General features: G+C 46.1%; 1 protein-coding gene across 5 annotated transcripts in view; it reads left to right on the top strand.

Moving 5' to 3' along the window:
- Positions 1 to 16975, top strand: part of rps6ka1 (ribosomal protein S6 kinase a, polypeptide 1) — a 74703-nt gene extending 57728 nt beyond the window's left edge. For all 5 annotated transcript variants that reach the window (XM_035419482.1, XM_035419491.1, XM_035419494.1 and 2 more), the window contains 17 exons: positions 209 to 288; positions 514 to 620; positions 1260 to 1297; positions 2474 to 2616; positions 3296 to 3366; positions 3995 to 4083; positions 4598 to 4662; positions 4977 to 5079; positions 5834 to 5964; positions 7558 to 7683; positions 8206 to 8295; positions 11469 to 11627; positions 12240 to 12401; positions 12751 to 12827; positions 13144 to 13261; positions 13845 to 13982; positions 14318 to 16975. In XM_035419482.1, coding sequence (XP_035275373.1) covers positions 209 to 288; positions 514 to 620; positions 1260 to 1297; positions 2474 to 2616; positions 3296 to 3366; positions 3995 to 4083; positions 4598 to 4662; positions 4977 to 5079; positions 5834 to 5964; positions 7558 to 7683; positions 8206 to 8295; positions 11469 to 11627; positions 12240 to 12401; positions 12751 to 12827; positions 13144 to 13261; positions 13845 to 13982; positions 14318 to 14440 — 1820 coding nt within the window. In that variant the 3' untranslated portion in view covers positions 14441 to 16975. The remainder of the gene's footprint in view (positions 1 to 208; positions 289 to 513; positions 621 to 1259; positions 1298 to 2473; positions 2617 to 3295; positions 3367 to 3994; positions 4084 to 4597; positions 4663 to 4976; positions 5080 to 5833; positions 5965 to 7557; positions 7684 to 8205; positions 8296 to 11468; positions 11628 to 12239; positions 12402 to 12750; positions 12828 to 13143; positions 13262 to 13844; positions 13983 to 14317) is intronic.
- The last annotated feature ends 1119 nt before the right edge of the window (positions 16976 to 18094 follow it).

Raw genomic sequence — 18094 nt, 5'->3', positions numbered from 1 at the left:
GTGATGTCACAGAGGGGATGTTTGTTGACGTAGTTGTGTATGTTTTGTTTGTGCAGTGTGATGTCACAAAGGGGAAGGTTTTTGACATAGCCCTGTGTGTTTTGTTTGTGCCCTGTGTGATATCACAGAGGGGCAGATTGTTGATATAGTTGTGTATATTTTGTTTTTTGTGTGATGTGATGTGGTTTGTTCCTCTGGTTTTCTGCAGCATTTCAGACTGAGGGGAAGCTGTACCTCATTCTGGATTTCCTCAGAGGAGGGGACCTGTTCACCAGGTTGTCGAAGGAGGTATGGCCAGGAGTCCTTGGGGGAGGGGCTGCAGGTCTGGGGGGAGGAGCTAGGGTACTGGGGGAGGAGCTAGGGGGAATGGGAGAGTTTCATACTTTCCTATAGGCTGAATGTTCTCTGAGCTCCATGCTTTCTTTAACCACTGTGTATGTGTGTGTGTGTATGTGTGCATGTGTGTGTGCACGTGTGCGTGTGCGTGTGTGTCTGTGTGTATTTCTGCTCCAGGTGATGTTCACAGAGGAAGATGTGAAATTCTACCTGGCAGAGCTGGCGTTGGGACTAGACCATCTACATGGCCTGGGCATCATCTACAGAGACCTCAAACCTGAGAAGTAACTATTACAGTATAACTACACTGCTATTACTGTTTTACTGTGGCTCAGAAATCCTGACTCCTGAACTATTACTGAGTTATTACAGTATCACATACCAGTGTGTCTCTACACTGTTATTACATTACTATAAGCACAGAACTCATCACACCTTCAATGCTATTACTATGTTATTACACTGCAGTGAACTCAGAACAACTCATCACAACTATTATGTGCTACTGTTATTACAGTGCATAACAACTGCACGGTCATTACTGTCATTGTCATTATAATTTTATTTCGGTTCAGTTTACCCACTAAAGCGTCACTTTCAAACCCGTTGTTTTGTTGAAATCAGTCTTTAACGACTATTAACACGTTCGTACTGCTGCTGCGATGCCGGGGATTGGTTTCTCATAAACTGGACGTTGCGCTGAAATGTGCCCTGCAGCAGTGTAGCGGGTAAAGACCCTGGGTACGTTAATGGTGTTGGTTTAAATCCTGGGGGGGGGGGGGCACTTGTGTCGTAACCTTAAGTACAGGTGCTTCGCCCGAAACGCTTCAGTGAAATATTAATCTGTGATAATGGACAGTGTAGAGCGTTACTGTATGTTGTGTTCAGCTGTGGGTGACGCTGGTTTTCCGCTTCTGTTCCAGCATTCTGCTGGATGAGGAGGGACACATCAAACTCACAGGTCAGCAGTAAACCCAGCCCCGCTGCCTGACACGCACATGCATGCACACACATGCACACAGACACACGCACGCACATGCATGCACACAAACGCACACACATGCACACAGACACACGCACGCACATGCATGCACACAAACGCACACACATGCACACAAACACACGCACGCACATGCATGCACACACATGCACACAAACACACGAACACACGCGCGCACACACATACACACAAACACACACATGCACACAAACACACGCACACACATGCACACAAACCTGCGCACACACGCACGCACACACATGCATGCACACGCATGCACACAAACACACGCACGCACATGCATGCACACACATGCACACAAACACACGCACGCACATGCATGCACACACCTGCACACAAACACACGCACGCACATGCATGCACATGCATGCACACAAACACACGCACGCACGCGCGCACACACATACACACAAACACACACATGCACACAAACACGCACACACATGCACACAAACACACGCACGTGCACGCACACACATGCACACAAATACACGCACACACATGCACACAAACCTGCACACACATGCACACAAACACTCGACTCACAGAGCAGTTCATTCGACCCCAGTAAACACTCATTATCTCTCACATTCGTTACCTTTCACATTCAGAGCTGCAGGTAACACATTTACACAGATCTGAGATCAGCGTGTGTGTTTATTCAGGCTCTATGTGAAGTCATCTCTAGGTCTTCAGCAGAATCATAGAGAGCTCGCACACACAGCACACACTTTATGCAATCTCGGAGTTCCTCTTAGGCAGTTGAGAGAGTTTGGGAACATTTAAAATGCATGGGGAAATTTGCACATATTTAAAGGGTGTGGGTGTGGGTGCGTGGGAAAGAGGGAGTGTTAGTCACTGAGATATGCATGTGTGGGCGGCTGTGTGGGGGTATGTATGTGTGTGTGTGTGTGTTAGAGAGAGAGCGAGAGACAGAGCCTTCATTTGTGTTTTTGTACGTATGCATAGAGGAGGGTGAGAGACTTTCAAAAAAAGAGATTTAGAAGAAAGAGAGTTCTTGTAAAAAGAGTGCTTGTGTGTGTGTGTGTGTGCATGTGTATGCGTGCAAAAGCATGTACCTCTGTATTAATAGTGTGCTTCCTGTTTTGCACACAGACTTTGGCCTGTGCAAGGAAGCCATCGACCACGAGAAGAAGGCCTACTCCTTCTGTGGTACGGTGGAGTACATGGCTCCTGAGGTGGTGAACCGGCAGGGTCACATCCACAGCGCCGACTGGTGGTCTTTCGGGGTACTGATGGTAAGTCAGCAGCGCTGTGGGGGAAAAAAGCACATTATCTCGTTTCATTGTATGAATGCTTGTATTTTTAAAATATTTTTACTTTTGAGTCTTGCACCATTTCGGATGCCCATTAGATATGGGCTTAAAGCAGGGATTCTCTACCTTTGCTGATTCACAGACCCTACCCAGGGTCAACAGCAACCAGGGCACACCCATCAATAGTTAAGAAGGGTTATATTTAAGAGTACAAAGGCAGTGCCTCTGAGAATCAAACCTGCAACATTTTATGTATGTTGCACATAATTACCTCCATATAATAATGCATATCTGTAAGAGGAATTATCGCATGTAAAATGTTCAGTGTCCTAAAAAAGGGTTTTTATTGTTTAAGAAACAGACCTGTTAGAGGGATTGTTAGAGGGGGTGTTCACGTCTGTGTAGGTGGGCAGGGGGTGGTTGTGTGTGGCCTGGTGTGTGTGTGTCTGTGTGTGTGCGTGTGTGTGCATGTGTGTGCGTGTGTGTGCGCGTGTGTGCGTGTGCGTGTGCGTGTGAGTGTGAGTGTGAGTGTGTGTGTGTGTGAGTGTGTGTGTGCATGTGTGTGTGTGTGCATGTGTGTGAGTGTGTGTGTGTGTGTGCGTGCGCGTGTCTGTGTTGTGGAGTTACAGGGCTTTTTTTTGTTTGTTTTTGTTTTTCGTAGTTTGAGATGCTGACCGGGTCACTGCCATTCCAAGGGAAAGACCGGAAGGAAACCATGAACCTCATCCTCAAGTAAGATTGGGGGGGGGGGGAGCTTGAGGGGGGGGGGGGGTAATAGGTATGTGGGCGGGGCTGACGGAGGCTTCAGGATACTGGGGGACGGAGGTCAAAAAAGAAAGGAACTGGACTGCTATTCGATTAAACTGCGCTGGGGATACTCAAATTCGGCTGTCGTGGTCAGTTGTTTCTGCTGGTTCTCTCTTCTGCCTGATAGTCCAATGTCTACTAATGTCACTGATTGGCCAGAGATTACGTTCACCTGGCGCGTCAGGTTTAAATCAGTTTCTGATTGGAGGGGAGGAAAGAAAACCAGCCACACCACTGGCCCCTGATGCATATTTTATTGGCTATTGAAAATTGGGGGTGAGGGGGGGGGAGAGATTTCATATGGAGGACAGTGAAATAAAGGGAAAGATTTGGGATGAAAGTGGTAAAGCAGATGCATGGTTTAGGATTCACATTGGATGGAAGGATAGAGGGATTTGGGGATGGAGGGTGGAGGGATTTGGGGATGGAGGGTGTAGAGTGGAGGGATTTTGGGATGGAGGGTGTAGAGTGGAGGGATTTTGGGATGGAGGGTGTAGAGTGGAGGGAAGAGATGATGGGAAAGAAAATGTCTCCTGCCTTCCTTCCTCTGCAGGGCCAAACTGGGCATGCCCCAGTTCCTGAGCACGGAGGCACAGAGTCTCCTTAGAGCCCTCTTTAAGAGGAACCCCGCCAACAGGCTAGGTGAGTACAGGCCAGGTAGCAGCGCCAGAGCTCACCTGAAACACAGGTAGCACATAGCAGTGTTCTAAGTTTGTGGAACCCCCACTGTTAGTGTTAATGCTAATGCTAACTTTAATGTTCGTATTGGTGTAAATGCTAATGCTTAGTTTAATGCTAGTGTTGGTGTTAATGCTAATATTAATGTTAGTGGTAGTGTTGGTGCTATGCTAGTGTTGGTGTTAGTGCTAACATTAATGCTAGTGTTGGTGTTAATGCTAATGCTAACGTTAATGCTAGTGTTGGTGTTAATGTTGGTGTTGGTGCTATGCTAGTGTTAATGCTACTGCTAACGTTAATGCTAGAGTTGGTGTTAATGTTGGTGTTGGTGCTATGCTAGTGTTAATGCTAATGCTAACGTTAATGCTAGTGTTGGTGTTAATGCTAATGTTTGTGCTATGCTAGTGTTGGTGTTAATGCTAATGTTTGTGCTATGCTAGTGTTGGTGTTAATGCTAATGTGAATGCTGTTGTCTCAGCGTCTGGTCCTGACGGGGCAGAGGAGATCAAGCGGCACTCCTTTTTCTCCACCATAGACTGGAATGTGAGTACAGCCGTGCTCCGTCCCTGTGCGGGTTATCGTAGCGTCAGTCTCACTGTGGACTAGCCTTCCTGTTTCTTTACCAAATAAGGGCATTTATCATCTGCATAACCTCGCCCCCTTCCCTTACTCTTCTCTCTATGCCCTCCCTTACCTCTCCCCCCCATTTCTTCCCTCTCTTTTACCCACCCTCTCTCTCTCTATCCTCTTCAATCTCTCTACATCCTCTTTCTCTCTTTCCCTCTAATCTTGCCCTCCCCCTCTTCCTCTACTCTCTCTCTTCTCATCCTTCTCTCTTCCCTCTCTTCCGTTCTCAGAAACTGTTTCGGAGAGAGATCAAGCCCCCTTTCAGGCCGGCAGTGGCACGGCCCGACGACACCTTCTACTTCGACTCCGAGTTCACCTCCCGCACCCCGAAAGGTCAGAGGTCAAGGGAAGGGACTAGTTTCCGAGGCGACTAGCTGCTCGGGCCTACACATGAGTGTATTGATTTTTACCCAAATTCAGCGCAGTAATAAAGCAGCCCTCTGGAGGTTTTTGGCACGGGCTCAGTCCAGGATATGAAAACTGTTTCCAAAAGGGATTTTGCCTTTGCAGGTAATGCACAGGCATTAGGATCCATTACCTCTCTAACTTATGACCTCATAAAAATTTGATGTGGTTAATTGTCTTAATGTTGCTTTAAAGCTTGGAGAAGTGGAGTACTGTTGTGTGTGTGTGTGTGTGTCTGTGTTACGTTAGTGTGTGTGTGTGTGCGTGCGTGTTTGTGCGTGGACATGCGTATTAGTGTGTTACATTTGTTTATTTGCTTGTGTGTTTGTGTTACATTGTGTGTGTTACAGTACATTACTGTATTTGCATACGTGTGTGTGTGTGTTACAGTGATTACAGTATTTGCATACGTGCGTGTGTGTGTTACAGTACATTACAGTATTTGCATACGTGCGTGTGTGTGTTACAGTACATTACAGTATTTGCATACGTGCGTGTGTGTGTGTTACAGTACATTACTGTATTTGCATACGTGCGTGTGTGTGTGTTACAGTACATTACTGTATTTGCATACGTGCGTGTGTGTGTGTTACAGTACATTACTGTATTTGCATACGTGCGTGTGTGTGTTACAGTACATTACTGTATTTGTATACGTGTTTGTGTTTCTCTCCTCTCTCAGACTCCCCCGGTGTTCCTCCCAGTGCTGGCGCTCATCAGCTGTTCCGTGGATTTAGCTTTGTTGCCACGGCGATGCTGGAGGAGGAGGGGGTGGAAGAGGTGGTCCAGGCCAAGCCTCACCCTGTGGTGCAGGTGTGTGTGCGTCTGTGTGAGTGTGAGTGTGTGAGGGTGCGAGTGTGAGGTGTGTGTGTGTGTGTCTGGGTGTACGTACGAGTGAGAGCTCGAGTGTGCGTGTGCAGATACACTCTCAGAAAAAAGGTTTCAAATGCTTGTCACTGGGTTACCTTATATGTAAAGAAAAGTGTACCCCTGGCTAGCAATACATTCAACTCATTTTTATCTTATTTGCTTGTGCTAAGAAGTACCCAAGTAGACCATTATTGTACCTTCAGGGTGCACTTGGGAAATTAATTTGTTCCTCAAAGAACCAGAATGTACCTCTACTGTACCTGTGTGTGTGTGTGTGTATGTGTGTGCCAGTGATTGTGTGAGTGTGTGTGTGTGTGTGAGTGTGTATGTGCAGTGTATGTGTGTGCCTGTGAGTGTGTATGTGTGTGTGTGTGTGTGCCTGTGAGTGTGTGTGTGTGAGTGTGTATGTGTGTGTGTGTGTGCCTGTGTGTGTGAGTCTGTGATTGTGTGTGTGAGTGTGTGTGCCTGTGAGTATGTGTGTGAGTGTGTATGTGTGCCTGTGAGTGTGTGTGTGAGTGTGTATGTGTGCCTGTGAGTGTGTGTGTGAGTGTGTATGTGCAGTGTATGTGTGTGCACAGCCTTCAGATCCATCTCTGCAGTTCTGCATCTGCATGCAGTAGCAGGCCTGCTTCCTGACCTTTGCCCCCGTGGGGCTGTGTTTAGTCACCCCGCTGTGTCTCCCGCAGGCTCAGCTTTCAGATGATTAGCTGCATGCAGTTTTGCACAATCACGTTTATAAAGAAGTGGGAAAGAGCTGTTCCACATTCAGCCACTAGATGGTGCTGCAGTCCCATTTATCTGCCTCACTCTTTGTCGTGGAAGATTGATAACTCTGTGGTTGCTCTTGTGGCGCTATTGTTAATGGCGAGTGTGTAATTATTATGGAACCAGCTGTTAAACTAGCTGTTGAAATGGCAATAAATATTGTGTGTTTGTGTTGATACGATTACAGTTTATGGATGTGCGTAATGTTTGTGGGTGTCGTGTTGTGTATGTTTAGGCTTTTCAGTAGTTCATGGGAGTTTGTATTCTCAGCCCCAGATATTCTCTAGACCATCTGGAAAGGAACGTCACTGTTTGTGAAACTATAACCTGAATGGTTTGAGCAAGTGCAGTGTATGTGTAGGTATGAGAATAGCTTATGGTGATGTGTCGTGTGCCGCATGTCCAGTTGTGTGAGTAGTGTACTGCGTGTGTATTTGTGTGAGCAGTGTATTGCGTGTGGTTATTTGGGTAATGTTGAGTTTTTAGAGTGCTTTGTGGAAGTGCGTGTAGTGTGTGTGTATGAGAATGGATTGGGGGTGTGTGTAATATACAGTATGTTTAGTTGTGTAGCGTAGTATACTGTGTGTATTTGTGTGAGCTGTGTATTGCGTGTAGTTATTTGAGTAATGTTCAGTTTTGAGAGTGCTTTATGGAAGTGTGTGTAGTGTACGTTTATGAGAATGGCTTAGGTGTGTGTGTGTGTGTGTGCGCGTGTGTAATGTACAGTATGTTTAGCTGTCATTATTTCCTGTTTTTTGTGTGGGCGAGTAGCAGCTTCACGGGAAGAACGTAATCTTCAGCGACGGCTACGTGGTGAAGGAGGACATCGGCATGGGTTCGTACTCCGTGTGCAAACGCTGCGTACACAAAAGCACCAACACGGAGTACGCCGTCAAGGTCGGAACCCCCTTCCTCCTCCGTTTCTCTGTTCCTTTCTTTCTCTTTCTCTTTTTTTAACATTACATTAGGGTTGCGTGTTTTTTGTCACACCCAGTGAACAGGCGATTCTATACATTCCTCTGAAAGACATGTATGTTACATTAGGTATACTCCTGCTAGTGTCCTTGACCAAGTCACTGGCTCCTCAGAATTCGAGTTGGTCCCCGGGCGCTGCAGTGTGGCTGCCCACTGCCCCTAGGTAGCTAGGATGGGTCAAATACCAAGGACAAATGACCTCACAGGGTGCAATAAAGTATAACTTATTTCAGGAGTCCCATGTCAGTAATTTGATAGGTATCTAGGGTGTGGATTCAATCAACATTTTTTCCTTGTTTTCACTCTCAGTTGAATGCAAGTATACATTTTTTTTTGTTCTTCTGAAAGCAAACGTACTGCAGTTTGGCAAGTTCATTTTAGCAATCACTGAACTCAAACTATGTTTGGGCGGAGGTAAAACTGTGCCCATTTTCTCTGTCACAGGTGATTGACAAGACAAAGACCGACCCGACAGAAGAGATAGAGATTCTGCTGAGATATGGTCAACACCCCAACATCATCACCCTAAAGGACGTGAGTACTGACTAATCAAACCACCTGAACCGCTGTGCACTAATGCTAATACTACTGCTAATCAACAAATATCTCCCAAACACTCCCTAACCCCATCCCTAAGTGCTACTGCTTATCCAAAACAACATCTTCACCCCAAAATAAGTTTAGACGTTGATCTCACAATTTCTATTTCTATTCTGTTTCTAAGTCATGATAAACCTCAGACTACACATGTATCCTTTTGGTTAAATGTTTTACTGTGGTACAGTACAGGAATGAACTGGCAGTGCAGTATGCAGCTGTTGAAAGATTAAAGTTAAGCTCAACATGAATGGCTTCCCCACTAGAATAATTACAACACAACAGCACCTATCAATACAGTGAAGGATTGTGCGCAAATTCTGGGTGTCACACTACAGAGAAGATCTCGGAAAAAGTACAAAGAAGGGCAACTAAATTGGTTCCTGGCATGAAATGCAAAAGTCATGAGGACAGACTTTGCAGACACTTCATGTTTAGCAAAAAGGGGAAGACTAACTGGGAATTGGATTTAGGTATTTGAACTCCTACAAGGCTGAGTTCTGTCAGCAAAACAAGGGAACATAGGTTAGAATTAGCAGTTAAAGATAAAACTTGCATTGATATCACTGTTGTTTTTTTTTGTTGTTGTTGTTTTATTTTTTGAACTGAGAATTGTCAGTTGTCAGCTGAGAGCGTGGAGCGTGTCGGTTCGTATAGTAGAGGCAGAAATCCTTGAGTTGCTCGAGCCCAGGCTTGACATGGTGCTGGGTGCTGAATTACCCCCGTGGGTTGCTCTCATTGTTATACAAGATTTATTTTTTATTATTATTCATCTTAGTTGTGGATCAATCTGAGGCAGTAGTGTCCTTGGATAATTTTAAATCTGCTGTCTGCAGTACTGTGATTGACGAGTGCAATTCTGTTTTATTGTATTGTATTCTGTGGGGTGCAATAATTGACTTTGTACGAGTGCTTTCTGTGCTTTATTGTACTGCTGTGTGTGTGCCTGTACCTTTTTACCTCCACCAAGGAGGTTCTGTAATGACTGTTCGTCCGTCCATTCATCCGTCTGTCTGTCTATTCGTCAGTGACAGACATATCAGGAAACTTAATGGTTGGATTTCCATGTAATTTGCTGTTGCACGTTCATGTTTCCAGGAGGAAGAAACCAATTGATTTTGGTGACCCCGTGACCTTTTCTTTAGAGCCACCATCATCAGGCCAAACTTTCCAATTTTCTTAGACATATCTCAAAAAGGAATGACAGGATTGCCCTGAAACTTTCCATGCACATTCATGTTCCCAAGAGGAAGAGACCTATTTATTTTGGTGACCCCGTGACCTTTCCTCTAGTGGCACTGTCAGGCCAAACATCTCCAAATTAATTTCTGGATTTGCTGTGCACGTTGATGTCAGGGAAAAATAGTTGTGTTTTGGCAGAGGACTTGCTGAGTGCATTCTTTCTAGTTTGTACTGCGTTTTCTTTCTCTTTTTTTTGCCAGCTATCCCACTTTAAAAAGAGATTTTATCTCATGGGATCTCTTCATTACGTACAAGTTTTTCCAAAAAATCGTTCGGCAGCTGATTTTTTGTAGCCGGTAATTCAGTTCAAATCTGATCTGAACCACCGCTATGGTGATATCATGAGGTAATTGCCAGTAATTTAATTCTGTTTAATTATAGTGAGAGGCCAATCATGGGCTTCATCTAATCTAGCAAAAAATATCACATTAACTGAAATGGATTTAGGCTACGTTATTCTGACAATGCAGGACCCAACAACATCTCCAGGAAATGTCTTTTCTTGATTAAGCTGAAATTTCTCAACATTCTGACTGATATAATCAATTGGTCAAAAACTGCAAGTTTACACAATATTATGTAAATCCATGACTGAGTTAACAATCACTTAATTTTAATAGCAAAATGGGATTCACAGTATCTTTTTGCATAAGTAATTTCTCCTTGCAAACAGCCTTCATATTTTCTATTGTAAGCATAACAGGTGTCATAAAACTAGCAAAGATTATGTTTGTTACTAAATGTTTATCTTGTGACATTCAGAATAAATGTTGTAAAGAGACGACAACATAACGATCATTTTCATCAGTTTTTCAGCTTCGATCTTAAAAATCAATATTTAAAATATTGATGTTTTTACTTTCATAATAAGAGTGCCTATTGTAATGTCTGTTACAGCATGAAAAGGCATGACTTTTCTGTTATGATAACAGTGAAAACTACCGAACTACTAACCTTCGCATATCTCTGTCATGTTAATACAAACGCTGCTGACGCAGCCCCTGCTAAATCTTCCTTCATTTGCATACAGTTAGTAAATGTTAAATCAGGTACTGCAATGGATGAGTTGGTAATGAGCGCACATCAGGTGGCGGTACAAGGTTGCATCGCCATCTTTCTGCTGGAGGATGGAATTACACCCTGTAAATCCAGGCTCTTGCCTGGAAGCTCTGTGCCGACCTGCTTTTTATGCAAACATGCACTATTTAAGTAACCGTCAGCCATCTTGTTTATTTTTTTTTAAACCACGGAGATTATTTAAACATCCGGGCCTCTCGGTGAACAACGCGACTCCCGGCGAAAACGGGCCCCCGAAGCAGCGAGGGGCCTCGTTAGCTCGCGGTTGGCGGGATGGCGTTTATCTCAACGTCTCATTAGCCAGAGCAGCCTGCTTAGGAAGAAAGACACGCCAGGGGCTTCCTCGTTTAGCCAAGAGACCGCGGGTGGGGTGGGGGGAGCGGGCTAAGCTTTGGCTAATGAAGGCGGGATTTGTAAAAAAAAAAAAAAATTTTTAAATGGCGAAATGTACTCAGATAGACAAATAGAAGCAGAAGGGATGTGGGGGTGGGGGGGGGGGGGGGGCGTCTGGAAAAGCTTGTTTGTTAGCGGCATGGTCGCCGTGGGAGATCCAGAACGAGCTAATCCATGCGGAGAGATGTTTGATTAGCCTGTGAGCCGTTGTCTCATTACTCCATTGTGTGTGTGTGTGTGTGTGTGTGTGTGTGTGTGTGATGGAAGTTTTGGGGTGTCTTGTGAGAATTGTGGTCGTGTTGGGTGAAGCTGGCCTGAGCCGCGTGGTTCAGTTTGTGTTTGTGTGCGATTGAGGTTGACCCCACCCCCTCCCTGTGCCCCCCCCCCCCCCCCCCCAGGTGTATGATAGCGGGAAGCAGGTGTATCTGGTGACAGAGCTGATGAGGGGCGGGGAGCTCCTGGACAGGATTCTCAAGCAGAAGTCTTTCTCTGAGCGTGAGGCCAGCGCTGTCCTCTACACCATCACCAAGACTGTGGAGTACCTGCACTCTCAGGGGGTAATTACAACCTTATTATCTGCTTATTACAGCCTTATAACAGCCTTATTACAGACTTATTATAGACCGGGAATACCTGCACTCTCAGGGGGTAATTACAACCTTATTATCTGCTTATTACAGCCTTATAACAGCCTTATTACAGACTTATTATAGACCGGGAATACCTGCACTCTCAGGGGGTAATTACAACTTTATTATCTGCTTATTACAGCCTTATAACAGCCTTATTATAGACTGGGAATACCTGTACTCTCAGGGGGTAGTTACAACCTTATTATCTGCCTATAACAGAATTATAAAAGCCTTATTACAGCCTTATTATAGACTGGGGAATACCTGCACTCTCAGGGGGTAAGTGCCAGATACACTGTTATTACATACTTCTTCCCTCTTCTCTTTTCTGTCCCTCTATCCTTCCATTCTCTCTCTCTGTCCCCCCTCTCTCCCTCTCTGTCTCTCTCTCTCTCTGTTCCCACTCCCTCTCCCTCTCCCCCCTTTCTCTCTCTCTCTGCCCCCCTCCCTCTCTCTCTCTCTCTCTCTTCCCTCCCCCCCGCCCCCTCCCTCTCCCCCCTCCCTCTCTCCTCCCTCCCCCTCCCCCCCCCCCTCCAGGTGGTGCACAGGGACCTGAAGCCCAGTAATATCCTGTATGTGGACGAGTCGGGGAACCCCGAGTCCCTGCGGATCTGCGACTTCGGCTTCGCCAAGCAGCTGCGCGCCGACAACGGGCTGCTCATGACGCCCTGCTACACCGCCAACTTCGTGGCCCCCGAGGTGAGTGCCGCCGCCCCCCCCGCCCCTTCCCCGTCCCACTGAAACACAGGGGCCGAAGAACCCCTCACCTTCCCGCTATTTGTGTGAGTGTGAATGTGCTGATGGTGGTATGTGTGTGTGTGTGTGTGTGTGTGTGTGTCTGTCTGTCTGTCTGTCTTCATGCTGATGGAGGTGTGTGTGTGTGTGTTCTGATGGAGGTGTGTGTGTGTGTGTCTGTGTCTGTGTGTGTGTCCATGCTGATGGAGGTGTGTGTGTGTGTGTCTGTGTGTGTGTCCATGCTGATGGAGGTGTGTGTGTGTATATATATATGTGTGTGTGTGTGTGCTGACGGAGGTGTATGTTCTCTCAGGTACTGAAGAGGCAGGGGTATGATGAGGGCTGTGACATCTGGAGTTTGGGGGTCCTGCTCTACACCATGCTGGCTGGGTACGCACTGCAAAATTAGTGTTATTATTATTATTATTGTTTTTGTTGTTGTTGTTATTATTACTATTATAATTATTAATGGTACTATTATTACTGTTATTGTTATTATTGGTGTTATTATTATTACTTGCATGATTTATAAAATAGACCTTATCATTGAAGTAGCAATACCTAATGACCTAATAATGGAACAAAAAAACTTTATAATTCTAAATAATATGATCATTATAATAATAACAGGAATATGGAGAGCTGTAATAATCATAATAATCGTGGTGCACTCGTCCGCACCGCGCCCCCCCCCCCCCCCTCACAGATTCACGCCATTCGCCAACGGCCCAGAGGACACGCCCGACGACATCCTCAGCCGAATCGGGAGTGGCCGCTTCACGCTGAAGGGCGGGAACTGGGACACCATCTCGGACAGCGCCAAGGTGGGCGGACCCCCCTACCCCCCCCCCTGGTGGTTGGGAATGGCAGTGCAGGAGCGGGAACAACAGTGGTTTAGGGTGGTGGGTGGTGGGTGGTGGGGAGGGGGGGGGGGGACGTGTTGAATTGGAACGTGTGGAATGAGTCAGGTGACTGGAGGCCTGCTTTCAGTGAAGCCCAGATTCTCCAGAGAACTTCTAGAACGTAGAACTCCGGTTGCTGAAGTGTGTGTGTGTGTGTGTTCGTGCGTGGGTGGGTGTGTGTGTGTGTGTGTTCGTGCGTGGGTGTGTGTGTGTGTGTGTTCGTGCGTGGGTGTGTGTGTGCGCGCGCACATTTCCATTTGTATGTGTACTTGTGACTGCACTTCACTGCACTAGAATGCGTCTTCATCCTAGTACTCTTTGTTCAATCTCATGTTCTCTCTCTCCCTCTCTCTCTCTCTCCCTCTCTCTCTTTCTCTCCCCCTCTCTCTCTTTCTCTTTCTCTCTCCCTCTGTATCTCTCTCTCTCTCTCTCTCTCTCTCTCTCCCTCTCCCTCTCTCTCCCTCTCTCTCTCCCCTCCTCCCTCCCTCCCTCCCTCCCCGTGTAGGAGCTGGTGTCGAAGATGCTGCACGTCGACCCTCACCAGCGGCTGACCGCCATGCAGGTGCTGAAGCACCCCTGGATCGTCCACCGCGACAAGCTGCCCAACAGCCAGCTCCAGCACCAGGACCCCAAGCTCGTCAAGGTACCCGTTCCCCAGGCTTCGTCTGAGGCCTAGTCCTCTGGTCCCTGAGGCCTGTCAGGCCAAAATCAAAAGGATAATCCAGAAGAAAATATAAATACTTACATACAATAAATCCTTGTTTGGTCAGACATTTATATTACAACAGAAGTTTGGCTGCATTTATAATGTCTGAACAGTCCTCTCTGTACTGTGATCCTTAAGTTATTGTTTGGACGTGTGTTTGTTACTGCATTATAGCAGTGCATTTATAAGCATTTATATCCAGAAATCCAGTATTTTTTAGTTTGAGTTTGAGTCCCTGATCCCGGTGTGCTCTGACCCATCCTGTCCACCAGGGGGCGATGGCGGCCACGTACTCGGCGCTGAAGAGCTCGGTGCCCACGCCGCACCTGAAGCCCATCGAGTCGTCCATCCTGGCCCAGCGGCGGGTGAAGAAGCTGCCCTCCACCTCCCTGTAGAGTGACGCAGAAACCGCCAGACCCGCGCCGTCCGGGCCAGCGTTGCCATTGGCTCCCTCCTCTGACCGGAGCGCCGCGGGCAGCCAATCACAGTGGGCCGAGATCAAGACGTGACTTCGGGGGGGTGGGGGTGGGGGTAGGGGGCGGGGGAGCATCTACGATTGCAGAACTTTTTCGACTAGAGGCGTGCGCGCGTGTGTGTGTGTGTGTGTTTGCGTGCGTGCGTGTACGTGTGTGTGTGTTCGGCTGCATTTGTATGGCTGCGTGTGTCTGCATGCGTGTGTGCGGTACATGCACGCGTGTTTGCGTGCGTATTAGACAGTGACTGCGCGACAGTAAAAGTAATTAAAAGAATACATTTAAAATGTCTGGCATGGGCATTCTGCTCACCACACTGGAGGACAGTGCGTTTGGCATTGTTAATATCTGCTTCTTTAACGAGACTGCAATATTTTGTCGTTTGAAAGCCAGCTGCACGTCTGTGTGTTTTAGTATCCCCCCCCCCCCCCTTTTTCAAATTGATCAGCTTTAAGTGTTTGTACCGCTAACTTTAGGTTTACTTGCACCTGCTCCTAACCTATGGGGGGGTATGTCCGTTTATTGCATCATGGCTATCTCCTCGCTGTTTGGTTGCCAGGGAAACCAGCGTCCTCCAGGTAGCCTTGGCGGGGGAATACGTGCACGGCGGACATCGTTATCGAATCTCCTTTTTACGGAGCTGTCGGGCGAACTCGTTCAGCTTTTTTGGTTCTTCGGAGAGGAAGCGGTCACTGTTGCATGATGGGAAACTGAGTCTTAAGAAAGGAAAGACGTGTTGAAGACTTGATTTGTGCGTAGTACATCTTTACTTTATGTTCACCCTCTGTTGCTATTCTCACAATGCTGGCTCTCACAATTGACAGTTTAAAACGTGTTCAGTATTTTTGATGTAAAAAAAAGAAAAAAAAAGAAAGACAGACAGAAAAAATAAAAAGTAAATATATATATATGTATATGCTAGAAAGACCTGACCTTGAGTCATGCGTTGGAGATTTCTTTTGGAAATTTTGCGTTTGCATTTAACGTTGTTGAATTTCGTTGCTTTTTGTTTCTTGTCTCGTTCTTGTTCTGTTTTTTTATTTTTTTGTTTTCTTATGCATGTAATGCATCGATAGAATGCTTATCTGTAACAGCAGACAGGATAATCATAGTGAAATAATGGTGGGGTTTTTGTTTTTTTGGGTGTTTTTTTGTCTCTTACACTTTTCTGTGTGTCAATGTCAAGTAGTGTGGGAGCTGGCTGATTGTAACCTCAAATGCACTCCTAATCATCTGTAAAAATAAAATAAAAAACAAAAAGAAATTTATTTAAAAAAAAGAAAAGAAAAAAAAGATTTTTCAGTACCTTAAAGGGACATACAGACCATGTTGCTGGCGCTTGTTGGTCTGTGTTTCGGTCGCCATGGTGAATGTCAGTCACAGCACACCTCCCCAGCTTTACTGCGTTTCGGGGCAAAATCGTTCTCGGGTTTGGACAGCGAACCAAAGAGGGCAACATTACACTGTTCAAAAGGAACTGGAGAGCCAGAGTCATCCAACCACACCCCCTTATCTCTGTCAAGACCCAAAACAAAGCAAAAAAGGAGGGGGGGGGGGGGGGCTTGAGTTGGTGAGTTGAGTTGGTCGACACTGACAGATTAAATGGTCACCAATGTGGGGCGGAGCCTCTGGGTTGACAGTTGACACCGTCGCCATGCATACCTGGATCGCCAGGCTCTCCTCAGCCAATTACCATTCTGTGCATTTCAACCAATCAGCACTGTGCCATGGACAGAGCAGTAGCACTGAAATGGACGGTGTCCTGGAGTTCAAAACCTTTATAGTAAGTGTACATGGATCAGAAGGAGAAAATGCCGCCATGTAGAGGTTTTTATATATATATATATATATATATATACGTATGAAAGTATAAGGATCGGTAAATGTTGACTTGGCCCAAGATTCCTTTTGGATGCTTTAACTGTTCCTTCCTCTTTTCTCCTCTTGGGTTTTCGGTTTTTGGTTTTTTTTTTGCACGAACCTTCTTGTTATCTTTCGTCTTCTTGTAAGAAGTTATTTTAAAAAATGGTGACTGGTTACGGACTCTTTTTTTTGTTTTGTTTTGTTTCTTTGTTTTTCTTTCCTCTTTTTCTCCTCACTGTTCTGCTGGTTATAATCTCTGGAAGTCGTTCTTGTTTGTGATTTTTTCTTACTCTGGAGCTGTTACTTATTTGGATGTATTTGAACAGGACTGTTAAAAAAAGAAAAGCACTTCTCTGTGTTTTTTTTCTCCTTGGTTTGTGCCCATTGTGTTTATCATGTCAGCAGTGTTGGTTCTGGTTATGGCTTTGTGCGTATGTGTGTGTGTGTGTGTGTGGTGTTGCCAGGGAGAAGGGTTTTGCTAGGGGGGGGGAGAGAGCGACCGGTGATGTTCACCTTTGCTCACTGCTGTTATTCCAGAGGGTCGATTGACCCTGAAGATGCCTTTCTATTAAAAAAAAGCTTTCTTTCCTCTGATTCCTGAATGTGCTCTTTTCTCTTTTCTGTTTCCGCCTGCTGTGGCTCACTGTACAGCAAACCTAATTTCTGTTCCCCTATCAGTGCCCACTTCCAAGCTGGGCCCTGGGTACTGTGGCCCACCTCCGCCCTGGGGCCCACCTCCGCCCTGGGGCCCACCTCCGCCCTGGGGCCCAACTCCGCCCTGGGGCCCACCTCCGCACTGGGGCCCGCCTTACTGTATGCCGGTGATGGGTATCTCAACATCACCGAAGCACCGCACCTTTGACTTGTGTGGAACTTGCCACAAAACATTTCATTGTCTGAAATGGAACAGGAGGCTTTTTGAAAACACAGTGCCATTAAAGACGGGGACAAACCTGTTTTCTCGCCTGTGGATTAGGAGCCATTTATTTTTAAGCCGCGGTGTGAATGTGGAACAAACGAGGTGAAACGGGATCACTTTGTGCTCTCTGTGCCGCAACAACCGCCCTCTGGTTATTCCACAAAAAGCTGGTGCTTTGGGTCGGCGCAGGATTTTAATTACAGTAAAAGGGCTCGGGGATAGGGGCGGGGTGGGGGGGGGGGGGTATTATGGACTCCAGACAGGTACAGAGGCTTATGGGGGAAAATGGCGGAATGAGATGGATCCTCTGTCCTCGGATTAGACGTTTATGGTCAGAAGTGTGGGTCAGGGATTACCCACCCAGGTTTAAACAAAACATCTATTTTCAGCCAATGAAATTCTTTTAATGTAGCCCTACATTCTTGGTTAGAAACATGCTTCCTTAAAATGTCACAGAGTGAGTACTACAGGAATGATTTAAATTTTTAACAACTATTTGCGCATTTGAAACGCGGCTGTAGGCGTACGGGGTAAGGGGGTAGCTAGTCTGTTCTCTAATGTTTGCAAACAAATGAAAACTTTTTGTTCCCCAAGAATGTTTGCCAACGTTTAGCTAACAGTCGCAAGCTAGTGCAGAAGGAGAAGACGCCGGGTGAATCAACAATGGTTGGCCCATTATAATTCATTTGAAATTAATTTAACATTTGTTCTTAATTTTCAGAAACAAATCCAGTTATAATCCTCTGTGAAATTTCCTCCCCTTTGTCATCATGTACATTTTAATTAAATTTCCA

This window comes from Anguilla anguilla, chromosome 1 (assembly GCF_013347855.1).
Source record: "Anguilla anguilla isolate fAngAng1 chromosome 1, fAngAng1.pri, whole genome shotgun sequence".
Lineage (NCBI taxonomy): Eukaryota > Metazoa > Chordata > Actinopteri > Anguilliformes > Anguillidae > Anguilla > Anguilla anguilla.
Note: the sequence above shows the minus strand (reverse complement) of the source record. Positions and strands in the feature narration are given on the sequence as shown.